The sequence below is a fragment of the Symphodus melops genome, assembly GCF_947650265.1.
Source record: "Symphodus melops genome assembly, chromosome: 5".
Taxonomy (NCBI): domain Eukaryota; kingdom Metazoa; phylum Chordata; class Actinopteri; order Labriformes; family Labridae; genus Symphodus; species Symphodus melops.
The window spans coordinates 26,618,011-26,636,026 of NC_136695.1; the positions used below are offsets into that span (position 1 = coordinate 26,618,011).

At 39.1% G+C, this 18,016-nt stretch overlaps 2 protein-coding genes across 2 annotated transcripts in view; both read right to left on the reverse strand.

Annotated features, from left to right (window-relative positions):
* The window catches only part of LOC306824660 (uncharacterized protein), a 106,790-nt gene that overhangs the window by 32,517 nt on the left and 56,257 nt on the right, over nucleotides 1–18,016 (reverse strand). Inside the window, exons 32-53 of the mRNA XM_079344864.1 lie at nucleotides 14,151–14,424; nucleotides 13,441–13,472; nucleotides 12,102–12,384; nucleotides 11,798–11,850; nucleotides 11,185–11,467; nucleotides 10,923–10,966; nucleotides 10,268–10,547; nucleotides 9,317–9,345; nucleotides 8,273–8,549; nucleotides 7,812–7,843; nucleotides 6,934–7,216; nucleotides 6,630–6,670; nucleotides 6,021–6,303; nucleotides 5,759–5,802; nucleotides 5,103–5,382; nucleotides 4,429–4,472; nucleotides 4,263–4,336; nucleotides 3,886–4,100; nucleotides 2,263–2,513; nucleotides 1,989–2,117; nucleotides 930–1,065; nucleotides 776–805 (exon numbers count right to left, since the gene is read on the reverse strand). Of these exons, the coding sequence (XP_079200990.1) occupies nucleotides 776–805; nucleotides 930–1,065; nucleotides 1,989–2,117; nucleotides 2,263–2,513; nucleotides 3,886–4,100; nucleotides 4,263–4,336; nucleotides 4,429–4,472; nucleotides 5,103–5,382; nucleotides 5,759–5,802; nucleotides 6,021–6,303; nucleotides 6,630–6,670; nucleotides 6,934–7,216; nucleotides 7,812–7,843; nucleotides 8,273–8,549; nucleotides 9,317–9,345; nucleotides 10,268–10,547; nucleotides 10,923–10,966; nucleotides 11,185–11,467; nucleotides 11,798–11,850; nucleotides 12,102–12,384; nucleotides 13,441–13,472; nucleotides 14,151–14,424 (3,397 nt within the window). The remainder of the gene's footprint in view (nucleotides 1–775; nucleotides 806–929; nucleotides 1,066–1,988; nucleotides 2,118–2,262; nucleotides 2,514–3,885; nucleotides 4,101–4,262; nucleotides 4,337–4,428; nucleotides 4,473–5,102; nucleotides 5,383–5,758; nucleotides 5,803–6,020; nucleotides 6,304–6,629; nucleotides 6,671–6,933; nucleotides 7,217–7,811; nucleotides 7,844–8,272; nucleotides 8,550–9,316; nucleotides 9,346–10,267; nucleotides 10,548–10,922; nucleotides 10,967–11,184; nucleotides 11,468–11,797; nucleotides 11,851–12,101; nucleotides 12,385–13,440; nucleotides 13,473–14,150; nucleotides 14,425–18,016) is intronic.
* LOC306824669 (apoptosis-associated speck-like protein containing a CARD) overlaps nucleotides 1–18,016 on the reverse strand; it is a 30,256-nt gene that overhangs the window by 9,482 nt on the left and 2,758 nt on the right. The gene's annotated exons all lie outside the window — the stretch shown is intronic.

The window sequence follows — 18,016 nt, forward strand, 5'->3', positions numbered from 1 at the left end:
GTCTTGCTGGAGATCTATTTTACCATTCTACAATTAATTCATTAGACGATTTTATCTCCAGCAACAAACACAGAGTTAGTACAACAAGTAAGGGTCTAGAAAAGAGGAAACAACATCAGTAAGTGCAAACACACAGCTTTAAGGCCGATCGGACACACAGGTGCTGACAGGGAGCGCACAGAGACAAAGCACATCGTGGACGGCTGTTCTTGAAAATTCCAGTCAACATCAAAACCATCCTTAAATGATGTCATTATCAAACAACATCATCATCAGTATCACTATGGTATGTACAGTATTTATGAAAGACCTGGGTCTTTAGCTTTTTCTTTGAGGTGCAAAGGGTCTCTGTAGGTCAAATGGAGTTTGGAAGTTCACTCTAGTTGGTGTCTTTGGACCCTGTTGGGAAGTTTGGATCAGACGCCTTTCATCGGCAGAGCTTAGTTTAACTCAAACTTGGTTTGAATAATCTGCAGGGGTAGTGCATAAAGAAGACCTGCCAGTCAGGATTTGCAATAGCTGATGCATGATATCACAAGAGGAGCTGTGTACCATGCTCTGACAGGTAAGATCTGATCTTCCTGATGTTGTACAGGGAAAATCGACACGACTCAGGTTAATCATGACACCCAGGTCACAGGCAGACTTTGTATTCCCTGAAACTAATAATAATAATTTCCCCTATTTTCATCCTCTTGTCTCCAACAGTGATGCCGACAGTATGATAGAATTGTTCTTCCAAACTCTAAAAGAATGATTACTAAACATGGCTTACCTTGAGCAAGGACAATGCTTTGGGAGTCATCTGAAAAGTAAAATTCTTAGATGAAGAATTTATTTTTGATTTGCTGCTTTGTTTAAAAGCAGACACCTACTCTGCTTCAGTAATAATTCTAGAAAGTTAAAAAACTGTTTTAGTGTGTTCAAACCTTTTCGAATTGTGTGGCTCCAAACTGGTGTACTCTCCTTTTCTTGAGTTAGCATGAGGGTGAATTCTCTGTCTGGATTTCTAATACATACTTCAAAGTGCTGTTGATCACTCGATTCATATTTGAGCGTGACTTTCTGTGGGGAAAAATATGTAATATAAATATAACAACAATGAGGTGATGTATTCATTGACATTTAAGAGACAAATAGGCTGTATCTTCCCCAATGTTTAAATGTTAGGAACAAAACACAGTCCAAACATAATCCTGATTGCAGTTATTTAAAATGCTTTTGTACATACACTCATATCAGCTCAAGACAAAAGGTAGTTTTAAAATTGTACACAGATATTTAAATAACGAGGTAGTGAAATGCCATTCAAACAAATAGTTGTAATAAAGCAAGGCTTATGAGATGAAGGCATTTTAAATTTATCACTGATAAAGAGGTTAAAGCAATTTTACACAATGTCAGCTTGGTTGAATCAAATTTAAGACAAAAAGGGCAAAACCATAAATCCTATGTCAGAGACTAAAACAATTACTTGGAAGTACAAGTTAATTGAAAATGTATTTATAAGATCGATGTGTTATCTTGTCGCAAAATGATACAGAAAAACTAGTTCACGCATTTGTTCCTCAACTAATCCAAAACGCTGCAGCTTGTGTACTGACGAGAACTAGGAAAGGGGACCACAGAACTCCTGTTTTGGCTTCTCTGCACTGGCTCCTTATAAAAACTAGAATAGAATGTAAAATCCTTCTTCACACATCTAAAGCTTTAAATGGTCACGCACCATCTTATCTTAAAGAGCTCATAGTGCCGTACTACCCTTCGTGAACATTACACTCCCAGAATGCACCTGCTCGTGGTACCTACAGTCTCTAAATGTACTATGTTGGATTAAGCTGGGTCCTTGTACCAAAAACTCCTCTATCTATCTGCCTATTATATTTCTGACAACCCTAATTTTAAATTCTTGTTAAATTTGACCTATACAACAGTATCCAACTGATCAGAACCACAGTTCATAGATTTAAATGCAGCACAAAACATACTTCGGGCCGAATTTCTGCACCATTCACATCCGTTGATAAGAAGAAACGATCCTGCATTTGCAAGGACTTCTCTGGAGGCGGTTTTCGTATTACTTTGCTTTTGTAACCTCCTTCCCTCCAGTCAATGTCCTGTAGAAAAAAAACCCAACACATTAATACCTCAGTAGAAAGTTGCAACAATGTGACAAAGGCTGATTGGTGTATTCATCAGATTATGTTTGGTGCAATTATAATTTTAGTCACTTGTATTTATGAAATCAAGGTAAGGAATAACCTGTTGTACACCAGGATCACGTGGGATCAGATAAACATGAAGTGTGAGGAATGTTTTGTTTGTCTCATATATCAACACGCTGCAGTTTGTTTTCCACGGAAAACCAATTCTTATCAGAGCCCCCCATAGTGAGAAAACTGGTTCAGCTAACTTGACATGGGATGGCGTGACCTCGGACACTTGTTCCACAACATCACCACAGTCATCGATGTGGAGGACTGCAAACTCTCCTGATAGGTCAGTGTTGCTGTCTGCACAAAATAAAAGCACATACATAAGTGAAAAGAAAGAATTGTATCATTTTTTTTAAAATAATGTAAGTTGCATAAATTGTAAATGTCACTATATACTATACTATATTATGCAAAATACACTTCACTATGTTTCCAGAAAACTAATAAGTGTCCCTAGTCTGTCTTCAAAACCCTTAATAAGAAGAAAAGATCATGGTCTTTGTCTTTTGCCTGCTCCACTTTTCACAAAATGTGTGCTTAAACAGGCTGTTTGAAGATTTTCCTTTCATGACCTCACAAAGGGCAGTAATCCCTCCCCCAGAGGGATAACACCATAGAAATAATATACGGAGAGGCCTCATGACGAGCTGGAACGTACGAAACATCACCGCCATATTGGATGGGTCTCCTCGCTCTACGCTAGCACCAGAGTCAATAGGAATCAATGGAGAGCGAGTCACTATGCCGGTATTTTGTGCAGTATACGGTTGCAAAAATCAGTGCAGTATTGATTTTTGATAAGATCATGTGGGATCACTTTTCACATAGAAAATTTGTTTGGGTTATTTTACCAATTAGAAGATTATGTCATAGCTAAATTTCTGCCGTTTGTAACAAACCGAACAGTGTGAAAATCCGATAGAAATTTGGGGAGTTATGATGATTATTGTAATTGGGGATAGACCTTCCTCAATAGAAATGAAAGCAGAGTGGGTGCATTGGATACCCATCCAAGATGGCGGCCGCGCTGATACGTCAGCTCAAATAGGCAGCGTCAGTCTATGAGCCGTCTACATATATTATGTCTATAGGTAACACTCCCACAGCGAGGTGTTTGTTCTGTCCTGTACGCTCGTGAGAGTGCTCCAATCCATGCTAAAGCACGATACACTTCCTTTGTCCTGGTGCGCACAAAAGGTGTGCTTTGGTAATGTAAAGTGCACTAGCACATGCACGTGGGGACACAATGTGGATAGCCATCATTATGGTGAAGTCCCGGAGTGTTCCGGCTGTATCTGACTAAAATGACTAAAAATGAGCCAAAACGTCAGTAAAGTAGCTGCAGTGTTATCTGTGTGAGCAGACGCTAACTCGGCCGTGTCCCTTTTTATTTTCAAAATGATTTTAATTTAGAGTCCTCCTTCCTGCAGAAGCCACCCAATCCCTTCTACAGAGGGGCGTGGTCAGACACAGCTCATTTACATATTTAAAGCTACAGACACAGAAACAGCCTGTTCTGAGCAGGGCTGAAAGAAAGAGGTTCATAAACATGATTGAAAAAACGTTTTGTAAGAAACTCCACAGACATGTTTTGGTGAGTTCTAAGACTTATCTAAAGTTGTTGAAAAGAAGGGTAATATGTGCAATTATTTTCTATATTTCCACTCACCTATGCAGATCCAGTGTGGCAGGTACACTGCATCTAACTTTCCAGCAATGACTTTGATGTTCATTAGAGGACCTGCAGGCAAGTATTTCAAGCTTTCCATCCTCTCAATGGGTTCCTCCCACGAGCAAAACTTGTACTGAAAGCTGACCTTATCCTTACAGAGCCAGCGAATGCTGGAGACACTGCATTCAAAGCGTCCTGCTTCACTCTGTAGGCTAAGTCATGCAGAAAGACATCACTGAGTTTGTATACATGCACAAAAACTGTACTGTAGCGTTTCAGGCCCAAAAAGAGTAAGAGAGAAAACTACTGTTTTTGGGGTTGGTCAAAAAAAGTTGTCATATGCTGTTGGTCAGTATTAAGGAAGATATTTGTACCTGTAAGTAAGAGACTCATCTCCATCAGCACTCTTCACTTCAGGATCAAGTTTGGTCCAGTGACCAGAGTCCTGCTGAGAGAGACAATCATTTTATATTGGCAACAACGAATGCATCAACAAACAAACCAATGAAATACAAACAAAGAAATGATGGATGGGATTACCATATTTTGTCCACAGTCCTCATGCTCCACGCTCCCAAAAGGCCCTTGGAAAGACAGATTTTCTATTCATACATACTATTGAAAGGTAGTAACGAGGTTCTGTTATACAATGACAGCTGAACGGTGGTGCAGTGGTGAGCGCTGCTGTCTCACAGCGAGAAGGTTCCTGGATCGAATCAGGCAGACAGGAGCCTCTCAATGTGGGGTGTGCATGTTCTCCCCGTACGTGTGTGGGTTCTCTCCAGGTACTATGATTTCTCCCACAGTCCAAAGACATGCTTGTTAGGTTAACTGGGGACTCTAAATTGCCTGGAGACAGTATAACTGTGGCTGGAGCAGTGAGTGTATATCATAATATCATGTTCCTGCAGCTGTTTAACTTTAGTCTTTGGGAGCCTATTTGTCTTAAACTTGTTCGTATTTATTATGTTTTGTTCAGTTTGTTTGATATGACAGTCTGCTGACAACAGAAGCAGTGATGATTGTGATAGGTTAAAGGAAGCTAACTCTGCCCCTTTTATGGGATTAAAAAAATTAACCGTCTGTTATAGGAAAACAGGTTGTTATCTTGATTAATTTGTGATCTCAGCTTACTTCTGTTGTAAATGCAAAATATGAAATATGTTTAATCATAAATGTGTGTAATGTGGCAGTGTTTGTTTTCGTTCTCTAACCTTGAAGTCCTGAGTCTGTCCCCAACAGCCTCTCTACTAGATCAGTCCTGTTCATGTCCAATAAAACTTCTTTGGTCACCTCCACAGGCTCCTGGTTCATCACCATCAAATGCACCAGTTTCTCTGGAGTTGATGCCAACTTCATTTCCTTCCACTGGATTTGTCTTAAACTCCTCTGGAAGTATGTGAGCTGCAGCAGCCACTTAAATTTCTCAAACTCCTCAAGTGTTAAATCCTTCAATGTTTGCAAAAGAATATGTTCCAGATCTTCCTTTACAATCTAAAAATGTCATAGACAAAAAACAAATTAGTCATTTATCTAACGGTAAAAATAAAAAGGATCATCTGTGGGGATTTAATCAGAGATGTATGGAAGTTATCTGCGTATTGTTTTTGATGTTTTGCTGTAGAAACGCAGCATAGAAGATCCCTTCAATCCCTGTTAAACTTAATAAAACTACCTGATTTAGCACAACATGAAATCTTCCACAGCCCTTAACATTAAACATTTCCTTTGAAACACCAGAAATACAGATGTTAAATATACAGAGCTGAACTTTACAACCAATAATATCCATTTGTTTCAGTTTGTATCATAATGTTCAAAGACTTGGATGGTTTTTAAATCAGGCTGTAAAATGTAAAAACAGACTCACTATTTCAAACTTTGGAGGTTGATGTTCGTCCACTGAATCTTTCTCTGAGGAGAAAATACATTTATGACTACGAGGATGAACTTACTTTAATAAGTCTAATATATTTAAATAAAGTTCAGCTGCTTTACAAGGTAATAAAACAAATTCACTACGAAATTAAAATTGATGAACTAATTCATAACCTAAAGAAATCAAATTCAAGTAATTTGTTCATTTTCAATCAATCATGTTATCTAAGATGATTTGTTCTTGTTTGTCTTACCTTTGGATTCTGAGTTCTCTGGAAACATGAGCATGACATCATCCCTGTTCAACTTCTTTAAAATCTCTCTGGTCTTATCCACAGACTGTCGCCCGTAGGTCTGCATCATCCCAACCACTATTTCTGTTCGGTCCTTTGAGTGTCCCAAAAAATGTGGGATGTCTATGGAGTCATTTTCATTCGAATTCAACAGCAGAAACATTTTGAATTTGTGGAGCTCCTCGTCATTTAAAGACTGCAGGATTTCCAAGAGCAGATCCTCAACAGCTGCCATTGTTGCTGCCTGGAAAAGTTAAAACACTCATGGGACATTTACTTCATCAACCAGGACAATTTTAAATGCGTCTCTTATGGTCTCATCACTCTTAGCGTAGAGCTGGGTGATTCTGTTGGATATACTTTTAATAATATTGATTATTGTTGAAGGAAAACAGATCATGTGCTGACATTTCATGTTATAAAAACTGTCAAAGATATTTATGATTCTGCTGCTAAAAAGTTCAACCTGAAAAAGCTTCAGCTTCGTGAAAAACAGATGAATTCAAATGTGATCATATTTGTTCATGAATGTTCATGTGTGAGTCAGACAGATGTGAAGTGATGACTTACTTTCTCAAACAAGACAGAGCGTGGTTCATCTGACGGTTTCTCTGAGGAAAGAAGTGATTAAAAATAAGTCATGAGAGATTGATCTTATGTCTGAATATGGTGTTATCAGGCAAAATAGTTTAGTGATGATTTGTGAGGTACAACATAAGTTAATAAAATATAAACCAGTTAAATTTTCTTAATATCTGTGCAATATGAATCCCATCATTTATCATTAACAGATACAGATGTAACTTCAACCTTTCTGAAATAGGTTTAAAGACAGTTTTATGATTTTAAACTGTTTTGGTCTTCATGGTCGTACTTTTGAAACTTGAGCTGGTCTCCAATAACTTCTGCACCAGATCAGTTCTCTCCCTCTTCTTTAAAAACTTAATCGTCTTCACCACAGAGTTTTGGCCAAAAGTTAAAATGATAACACACGCAGCTTCCTGATGGTTTGTCTGCCTCAGGAACCGAGGGTTGAATGAATGATATTCTTTGTGGTCTTCGCTTCTGATCAGCCACTTGAGTTTCTCATGCTGGTCTTCAGTGAGGCAAGATGTAATCTCCACAAGCAGATCTATAACAGATGTCATCATTTCCACCTGCAAAATTTAAAGAACATGTTGAACATCCAGAAGTGAAAATATTGAGCTGAGCTGAGAACAGATGTTTGTTGTCACATTGCATTAGTTGTCCATTTTTAAGTTTGACCAAAGTACATCTGCCACATGAATCATTTGTGCTGATAGTAGTATGTGCACTTTCTTTGGACATCAATGTACCCATTTCATTTTTCTAGTGTTTTCAAAGGAATCTTCTTTTAAATTGTGACTGTGAAAATGTGTGTTTATTATTAATAAACACACATTAATTATTGTTAAAGTAAGTAGTAAACAATAAAGTTAATTATTGTTTAATAGAAAACAATAAATATGTAAATAAACAGATACATTTAAAAACAGTCAGAAATAACAAACTCTTCACATTATAATCAAATAACATTGATGCCAGGACCTTATGTGTACTTTACTCTTTGAATAAATATTGATTGAAATATGTAAATGTAACTTAAAGGATCACATTTTTCTAAGCATTAATAATAAAATAACCTTTATTTGTTTACCTTTAATTTGAATGTTCAAGGTTGACTCTGTAATAGCGACACAGTGTAAAGTCAGAGTGATGTGACATACTCACCCTCTGCGTCAGTGAAAGCTGCTCTTCATCTTCTGAGGAAAAAACAAAACAAAACCACTTTGAGTCCTACACCACCTTTATGTACATTTAAAACACAAAGACAACAAAGCCTAATCATCAGTGAATCAATATGCAAACTAAATAAAGACTTGACAACAATTTTAATCAATTTATGGGTAGTTTTTTTTCTTTCATTAATGACATTGTCGCTTTAAATCTTTGTAGCTTTGTAGATAATATAACACAGAGCACTCTTTGTCTTGACACTACGTCTGTTATGAATTGGTGCTATACAAATAAAGATGTATTAATATATTAAAGCAATAATCCCAAAAGTAAAAAAATCTAATCAAAACATTGTTTGCACACTGTTGTGTTCTCCTAATTCATTTAAATATAAGACTCTTAAAATGCCCTGATTGTAATGTGTGAAGGTTTTGTGTTTGTCTCTTTTGTCTAACCTTTGGACTCCTGTCTGCTGTCAAGCAATCTCTGCACGAGATCAGTCCTCTTCATCTTCTTCAAGATATTTTTGGTCAACTTCACACTCTCCTCGCTGTAACGGTTCACCATCAGCTCCACTATTTCCTCCACTATTTCCTCCGGGTCTGTTGGTTTTAGATGGAGGTCTGATAGGAGGGGGACACCTTTCTCCAATTCAACATGGAGGCAGAAATCTTCAAGCTCCTCAGAACTCAAATGTCTCAATGTTGTAAACAGTAGCCACTGTGTCCTCATCTTTTCAAGCCGCAGAAAAAAGAGAATTATTTATTAATAAATAATAATATGTAACCCTGACTGTTGTGGTAAATATGTTTTTGTCACACAGCGGTGAGGGGTGTCTTGTCATGATTTGTCTTTCTTGTGAATTTCATGTTCCATTTTGAAAAGTAATACTCCTCTCATTTCAGGTCACTTGCTCTTCCTCTTGTGTCACCGGTCTGATGTCTCTCCTGATCCCTGATTGTTTCCACCTGTTGCTCGTTACCCTCATATTTCTTATAGTCTGCGTCTCCCTTTGTTCTCTGCTGGAGTGTCTTGTTTTACATGTACCTCCAGCATCTCGTCACAGTCCTCGTCAAGATCCAGTCTTTGTTCAGTATTTCTAGTTTTCGCATTTTTGCCTCTCAAGGAGAGTGATTTTTTTCTTGTAAGTTTTGTTTATGTTTTCATAGCCTTTGTCTCCTGCTGTATGCAGCGATTTTTGTTTTGTTTATAGTATTATAGTTAAATTTTGCATGATTGACATTAACACATGATGTTAATGTTAACTGCACAGGTTTAACCTGTAGTTATGTTTACTCTCAGTCACATAGGGGCTCCTAAATCTTGTCTGGGGGATTATTGTATACAGAGGGGAGGGGGGACAGCGGGTGTGTATTGTAACTACTGTCTTGTGTCCTGCTTGTCTGTATACTGTTACTGGATGCCTTGAAGTTCCCTCGGGATAAATAAAGTGCCTGCCTAGAAACCTTGTTGATAAATGTGTTTCTGATTTTACTCACTTGCCGGGGCTGTTTGGATCGATGTTTCTCTGAGGAGAAAAAAAAAAGTTAATAAATCTTCACAAACCTTAAAGGGCCATGCTTGACGTTATCCTGAGATCAGAAATAAATTATTTGACATAAAGTCAGTGGATAATGTTACAATATTAAGATTTCATTTATAAGACAGAAGTATAAATCTGGCATTAAACTGAAAAGTCCAGAGGTCTGAACTATGAAGCAGGATTTGGGGTTAGTGAGGTCACTTCAGGGTTAAAACTTCATGTGTCCCGTATGATTTTACAGATGGTGCTTAAAGTGAATAATTTTTATTTTAGATATCGTCCTTCATCCTTCAACAGAGACTGAAAACGCACCAGAGTCTTTGAGTTGTGTTTTTATGATGAACAATTACAAAAAGCTTCTTATAGCTTTGAGTTATATTTTAATGGCTTCATGTCGCTCTGTTTGTTATCGTCAGAGCTGCAGCTGAAATATAACTTATAGTCATGCTGCATTAAAGAGTCAGAGCAACACAAAAACAGGAGTTCATATATAAGGTTAAACTGACGATGGGAAACAAATATAATTAGCCGTCGTTTATACATGAAGATTCACAAATGTTTCCTTTCTTCTGCCAGTTCTTCCTGCATTTGTTCCTGCAGCTGGTTCACTTTAGTCTTTTGGAGCCTTTTTGTCTAAAACTTGTTCATATTTTTAATGTTTTGTTTGTTTGATATGACGATCTGCTGATGGCAGAAGCAGTAATGATTGTGAAAGGAAGATAATTCCACCATTTTTATATGATTACATAAATTAACCCACTTGTTTAAGAAAAGAGGTTTGTTATCTTGAGTAAATAAAATAATTTATTTGTGATCTCAAAGTTAATTTGTGTTGTAAATGTAAAATATGAAATATGTTTAAACATAAATGTGTGTAATGTGGCAGTGTTTGTTTTCGTTCTCTAACCTTGAAGTCCTGAGACTGTCTCCAACAGCCTCTCTACTAGATCAGTCTTGTTCATGTCCAATAAAACTTCTTTGGTCACCTCCACAGGCTCCTGGTTCATCACCATCAAATGCACCAGTTTCTCTGGAGTTGATGCCAACTTCATTTTGTTCCACTGGATCTGTCTTAAACTCCTCTGGAAGTATGTGAGCTGCAGCAGCCACTTGAATTTCTCAAACTCCTTTAATTTCAAAACCTCTAATGTTTCCAAAAGAATATGTTCCAGATCTTCCTTTACAGTCTAAAAATGTCAAAGACAATAAACAAATTAGTCATTTCTCCAATGGTAAAAATAAAAAGGATTATCTGTGGGGATTTAATCAGAGATGTATGGAAGTTATCACACATTGTTTTTGATGTTTTGCTGTAGAAACATAACATAGAAGATCCCTTCAATCCCTGTTCAACTTAATAAAACTACCTGATTTAGCACAACATGAAATCTTCCACAGCCCTTAACATTAAACATTTCCTTTGAAACACCAGAAATACAGATGTTAAATATACAGAGCTGAACTTTACAGCCAATAATATCCATTTGCTTCAGTTTGTATCATAATGTTCAAAGACTTGGATGGTTTTTAAATCAGGCTGTAAAATGTAAAAACAGACTCACTGTTTCAAACTTTGGAGGTTGATGTTCCTCCACTGAATCTTTCTCTGAGGAGAAAATACATTTATGACTACAAGGATGAACTTACTTTAATAAGTCTAATATATTTAAATAAAGTTCAGCTGCTTTACAAGGTAATAAAACAAATTCACTACGAAATTAAAATTGATGAACCAATTCATAAACTAAAGAAATCAAATTCAAGTAATTTGTTCATTTTCAATCAATCATATTATCTAAGATGATTTGTTCTTGTTTGTCTTACCTTTGGGTGCAGAGCTTGTCTCTGGAAACATTAGCATGACATCATCCCTGTTCAACTTCTTTAAAATCTCTCTGGTCTTATCCACAGACTGTCGCCCGTAGGTCCGCATCATCCCAACCACTATTTCTGTTCGGTCCTTTGAGTCTCTCAAAAAATGTGGGATGTCTATGGACTCATTTTCAAAGGCCAACAGCAGACTCTTCATGAATTTCTTGAGCTCTATGTTATTTAAAGACTGCAGGATTTCCAAGAGCAGATCCTCAACAGCTGCAATTGTTGCTGCCTGGAAAAGTTAAAACACTCATGGGACATTTACTTCATCAACCAGGACAATCTTAAATGTGTCTCTTATGGTTTCATTAATGCAATTATAGAGGTGGGTGTTTCTGTTAGATATACTTTTCAATATTGATTATTGTTTACGGAAAGGTCAGAAACATATGTGACATTACATCTCATAACAATTGTCAAAGATATTTATGATTCTGCTGCTAAAAAGTTCAACCTGAACAAAGCTTCGGCTTCGTGAAAAACAGATGAATTCAAATGTGATCATATTTGTTGTTCATGAATGTTCATGTGTAAGTCAGACAGATGTGAAGTGATGACTTACTTTCTCAAACAGGACAGAGCGTGGTTCATCTGACGGTTTCTCTGAGGAAAGAAGTGATAAAAATAAGTCATGAGAGATTGATCTTATGTCTGAATATGGTGTTATCAGGCACAATAGTTTAGTAATGATTTGTGAGGTACAACATAAGTTAAAAAAATATAAAGTAGTTAAAATTTCTTAATATCTGTGAAATATGAATCCTATCATTTATCATGTAACAGATACAGATGTAACTTAAACCTTTCTGAAATAGGTTTAAAGACAGTTTTATGATTTTAAACTGTTTTGGTCTTCATGGTCGTACTTTTGAAACTTGAGCTGGTCTCCAATAACTTCTGCACCAGATCAGTTCTCTGCATCTTCTTTAAAAACTTCATCGTCTTCACCACAGAGTTTTGGCCAAAAGCTAAAATGATAACACACGCAGCTTCCTGATGGTTTGTCTGCCTCAGGAACCGAGGGTTGTATGAATTATATGTTTCATGGCCTTCGCTTCTGATCAACTTCTTCAAGTCCTTATGCTCGTCTTCAGTGAGGCAAGATGTAATCTCCACAAGCAGATCTATAACAGATGTCATCATTTCTACCTGTAAAATCAAAAGAACATGTTGAAGGTGCAGAAGTGCAATTTTTGAGCTGAGATGAGAACAGATATTTGTTTCCACATTAGTTGTCCTTTTTTAAGTTTGACCAACGTACATCTGCCACATGAACGGTGGTTTTAATTTAAGTTCTTTATTCATTTTTACAAACAGTGTAAATTTCTGCAGTGAGCAACATACGGATGTTAGTTTTAATTTTCCACTAAGTATTTATTCAATTCTAATTTCATGGTGTACATTTGTCTAAATCTGTGCAATAAAAATCAGATAATCCTTTGAATCTTCTAAGAGAGTGTCTGTTAAAGGGGCGGAGCAAGGAGTGACCAGCACAGGGGGGACCTATGTTTAAATCATTCATTTGTGCTGATAGTAGTATGTGCACTTTCTTTGGACATCAATGTACCCATTTCATTTTTCTAGTGTTTTCAAAGGAATCTTCCTTTACATTGTGACTGTGAAAATGTGTGTTTGTTTTGAGTCCTTAAATAATTAAACTAAGAAGATTTATATATTCAGGTATATAACATCATATAACATTAAATATGCTACTGATTCAGACGTGTGTGTGTGCACTTTATACTCTGCCCCCCCTGCAGAGGTCTGTGGACCAGTTTGGCCACCTCAGTCAAAAAAGTGACTCCACCACCGTCTGTTTATCCTGTTGCATATTTGGTATTTAAATGAAGCAGCAAACTCACTTTAAAAGACAAAAATCCAAAATTAATAGAAAATAATAAATATGTAAATAAACAGATAAATGTCTCTCATCAGAAAAACCAATAGAAAAACATAAAATGTACAAAAATTCAGAAATAACAAACTCTTCACATTATAATCAAATAACATTGATGCCAGGACCTTATGTGTACTTTACTCTTTGAATAAATATTGATTAAAATATGTAAATGTAACTTAAAGGATCACATTTTTCTAAGCATTAATAATAAAATAACCTTTATTTGTTTACCTTTAATTTGAATGTTCAAGGTTGACTCTGTAATAGTGACACAGTGTAAAGTCAGAGTGATGTGACAAACTCACCCTCTGCGTCAGTGAAAGCTGCTCTTCATCTTCTGAGGAAAAAACAAAACAAAACCACTTTGATTCCTTCACCACCTTTATGTACATTTAAAACACAAAGACAACAAAGCCTAATCATCAGTGAATCAATATGCAAACTAAATAAAGACTTGACAACAATTTTAATTAGTTTATGGGTCGTGTTTTTCTTTCATTAATGACATTGTAGCTTTAAATCTGTTATTGTTGTAGTTTGTCTCTGTCCTTCCTGCATCTCCTTCTTCCCACTTTTTTAACTCAACACAGTTTTGGCAGACGGCTGTTCATCATGAGTCTGGTTCAGCTCGAGGTTTCTGCCTCTAAAAGAAGTTTCTCTTTTCCACTGTTACTTTTCTAAATTCAGTTTAATACGAAAAACATTATTTGTTATTTGGCAGGAAGTTCAAAGGCCCACACAGCTGTAAATGCTGCTTCTTGTTCATGATGGATAAATGTTGAGTCTTTGTAGATAATATAACACAGAGCACTCCTTGTCTTGACATTACGTCTGTTATGAATTGAAACAATAAAGATTTATTAAATATATTAAAGCAATAATTCCAAAAGTTAAAAAATCTAATCAAAACATTGTTTGCACACTGTTGTGCTCTCCTAATTCATTTAAATATAAGACTCTTAAAATGCCCTGATTGTAATGTGTGAAGGTTTTGTGTTTGTCTCTTTTGTCTAACCTTTGGACTCCTGTCTGCTGTCAAGCAATCTCTGTACGAGATCAGTCCTCTTCATCTTCTTCAAGATATTTTTGGTCAACTTCACACTCTCCTCGCTGTAACGCTTCACCATCAGCTCCACTATTTCCCAGAGGTCTGTTGGTTTTAGATGGAGGTCTGATAGGAGGGGGACACCTTTCTCCAATTCAACATGGAGGCAGAAATCTTCAAGCTCCCCAGAACTCAAACGTCCCAATGTTTCAGACAGCATCTTCTGTATCGTTGTCTTGTCAAACTGCAGAAAAAAGAGAATTATTTAGTAATAAATAATAATATGTAACCCTGACTGTTGTGGTAAATAAGTTTTTGTCACACAGCGGTGAGGGGTGTCTTGTCATGATTTGTCTTTCTTGTGAATTTCATGTTTTATTTTGAAAAGTAATACTCCTCTCGTTTCAGGTCACTTGCTCTTCCTCTTGTGTCACCGGTCTGATGTCTCTCCTGATCCCTGATTGTTTCCACCTGTTGCTCGTTACCCTCATATTTCTTATAGTCTGCGTCTCCCTTTGTTCTCTGCTGGAGTGTCTTGTACCTCCAGCATCTCGTCACAGTCCTCGTCAAGATTCAGTCTTTGTTCAGTATTTCTAGTTTTCGCATTATTGCCTCTCAAGGAGAGTGATTTTTTTGTTGTAAGTTTTGTTAATGTTTTCATAGCCTTTGCTGCCGTATGCAGCGATTTTTGTTTTGTTTATTGTATTAGAGTTAAATTTTGCATAGCCTTAATTTCCTGCCTTATGCAGTCGTTTTCATTTTTTGACAGAATTTTAGTTGTAGAGATTAGGGTTTTTATAGCCTTTCCCTTCCTGCCTCATGCAGTGATTTTGTGTTTCAAGGTTCAAGGTTCAAGGTTCTTTATTGTCAAATATGCTCCATGTTTAACATACAGCACAGATGAAATTGCAATCCCCCCCAGTGCAAACCTGCAGTGCATAAAAAGAGCACTAAAAAAAACTAGCAATACTATACAACAAATAACGTAACTAAAGACATTTGGACAACAAATAACGAACAACAGACAATCGACAGACAAGGGCACTTGTGAGTATTTCACTATGAGGTAGAATGTAGATAAATTACTATGAGGTAGTATGTGGATAAATTACAGTATTAACAATATAAACAGAGTGCAGATTAAGTTACAAAGTTAAAAAGTGAGGTAGTGTGCAAATAGTGCAAATAGCATAGTCAATACAATAAACAATACAATAACGGCTGTGCAGAGTTTTTAGGGTGCATGAATTAGAGGAGCATGCGGGTGGTGGAGGAGAGGAGGGTGAGGGGGGTGATGCCAGGTCCTGTAGGGGCAGACTGTGGCAGGATGCAGGGGGGGGATGGAGGGCAGAGGGGTGAAGGAGGGCAGAGAACTGAGGGCCGAGGGGCAGGAGGCGGAGGGGGGGATGGAGGCAGGGGGGGGAAAGGGGATGAGGGGATGAGTGGATGAGTGGATGAGTAGGCGAGTGAGGGGGAGAGCAGGGAGGGAGTTGAGTCTCCTGACAGCCTGGTGGAATAAACTGTTCTTGAGCCTGCTGGTTCGAGCACGGAGACTCTGCAGTCTCCTCCCAGATGGCAGCAGGCTGAAGAGGCTGTAGGACGGGTGGGTGGGGTCACCTGCAATCCTGGTGGCTTTGCGGGTGAGACGTGAGTTGTAAATGTCCAGAAGGGGGGGGAAGAGAGACACCAATGATCTTCTCAGCTGCTCTCACGATGCGCTGCAGAGACTTACGGCAGGACACGGTGCAGGCGCCGTACCACACGGTGATGCAGCTGGACAGGATGCTCTCAATGGTGCCTCTGTAGAACGTATGCAGGATGGAGGATGGGTTCTCTTGCTCTCCTCAGTTTGCGGAGGAAGTAGAGGCGCTGGTGAGCTTTTTTGGCCAGTGATGCAGAGTTGAGGCTCCAGGACAGGTCTTCAGAGATGTGCACACCCAGGAACTTGGTGCTGCTCACCCTCTCCACTGCAGCACCGTCGATGGTCAGAGGAGCATGCTGGGTGTGCGTTCTCCTGAAGTCCACAACAATCTCCTTCGTCTTCTCCACGTTCAGATGGAGATTATTGTCCTTGCACCACAAGGCCAGCCTGCTCACCTCACTCCTGTAGATTGTCTCATCGTTGTTGTTGATGAGACCCACCACAGTCGTGTCGTCCGCAAACTTAACAAAGAGGTTGGAGCTGGAAGATGGGGCGCAGTCATGGGTCAGCAGAGTGAAGAGGAGGGGGCTCAGCACGCATCCTTGGGGGGCCCCCGTGTTCATTATGATGGTGCTGGAGGTGTTGCTGCCGACCTAAACTGCCTATGGTCTCCCTGTCAGGAAGTCCAGCAGCCAGTTGCACATGGAGGTGCTTAGGCCCAGGTTGTCCAGTTTGTGGATGAGCTGCTGCGGGATGATGGTGTTGAATGCTGAGCTGAAGTCGATGAACAGCATTCTGACGTGGGCGTCCTTGGTCTCCAGGTGGGTGAGGGCTGAGTGGAGGGCAGTGGAGATGGCCTCGTCGGTTGATCGGTTAGCCCGATACGTAAACTGGTAGGGGTCCAGGGTGGAGGGGAGGGCAGACTTGATGTGCTGCATGACCAGCCGCTCGAAGCACTTCATGAGGATGGGGGTTAGTGCGACCGGGCGGTAGTCATTGTAACAGGATGGAGACGACTTCTTCGGGACCGGAATGATGGTGGTGGCTTTGAAGCATGTGGGGACAACAGCTTGGCTCAGTGACGTGTTGAAGATGTCAGTGAGGACATCTGTGAGCTCCTCAGCACAGTCTCTCAGGACACGACCTGGGATGTTGTCAGGACCTGGCGCTTTCCGTGCATTCGTCCTCTTGAGGGATCGCTTCACGCTATCCCGGGAAAGCGTCAGCACCTGGTCGCCAGGAGAAGGTGGCGTCTTCTGTGCTGGGGTGCTGTTGTCTGCCTCAAAACGAGCAAAGACGTTGTTGAGGTTGTTTAGCAGAGAGGTGGAGCTGTCACAGGTCTGCGGAGAGGGCTTGTAGTCCGTGATGGTCTGGACCCCCCGCCACAGGTTCCTGGTGTCTCTGCTGTCGGTGAAACGGTCTGCGATCCTCCTGGAGTATTGCCTCTTGGCCAATCTGATGCCTCGTGACAGGTTGGCCCTGGCAGTCCTTAGGCCCACCGCGTCCCCAGCTCTGAAGGCAGTGTTCCTGGCCTTCAGGAGCCTGTGGACTTCACCTGTCAGCCATGGCTTCTGATTGGCCCGAATGGAGAAGGTCTTGGTGACCGTGACATCGTCCATACACTTTTCCATGTAGGACGTGACGGTCTCTGTGTACTCCTGGAGGTCGTTGATGTTGTTGTTGGTGGCTGCATGTTTGAACATACTCCAGTCAGTGGTGGAGAAGCAGTTTGATACTTCCTAACCTGCCTTTTTTTGCAGTGATTTCTGTTTTCCAGAGTTTTGCTTTATTTTATGATTCAGGTTTTCATGGCCCTTTTTTTTCTTCACTCGGCCTTGTGGTCATTTGCGTTCTAGAACAATAAAGCATTTTTTATACGTTCTCTGCACTTGAGTCCTCCCCTTTGTTTAGGCCTGACATTTTTATTTTGCATAGATTAAAGTATTCTTAAACCTAAAAACTTGTGTCCCAGATTTCAACTAGTGCTGCTCCAGATTATACAATGCATACATACAAAGAAATATTTGGGCCATTTCATATATACGTACAATATCTGAGAAATGTCTTTTGACTTAATGTTATGTGCCAGTGTGTGTGTTTTGCTTCTCTCTCTCTCTCCTGTTGCTCTGCAGGTTGGTGCTCTCCCTTCTACAACTGGTGATGTAGCTCACCTGATGCCAAATAGCAATCAAAG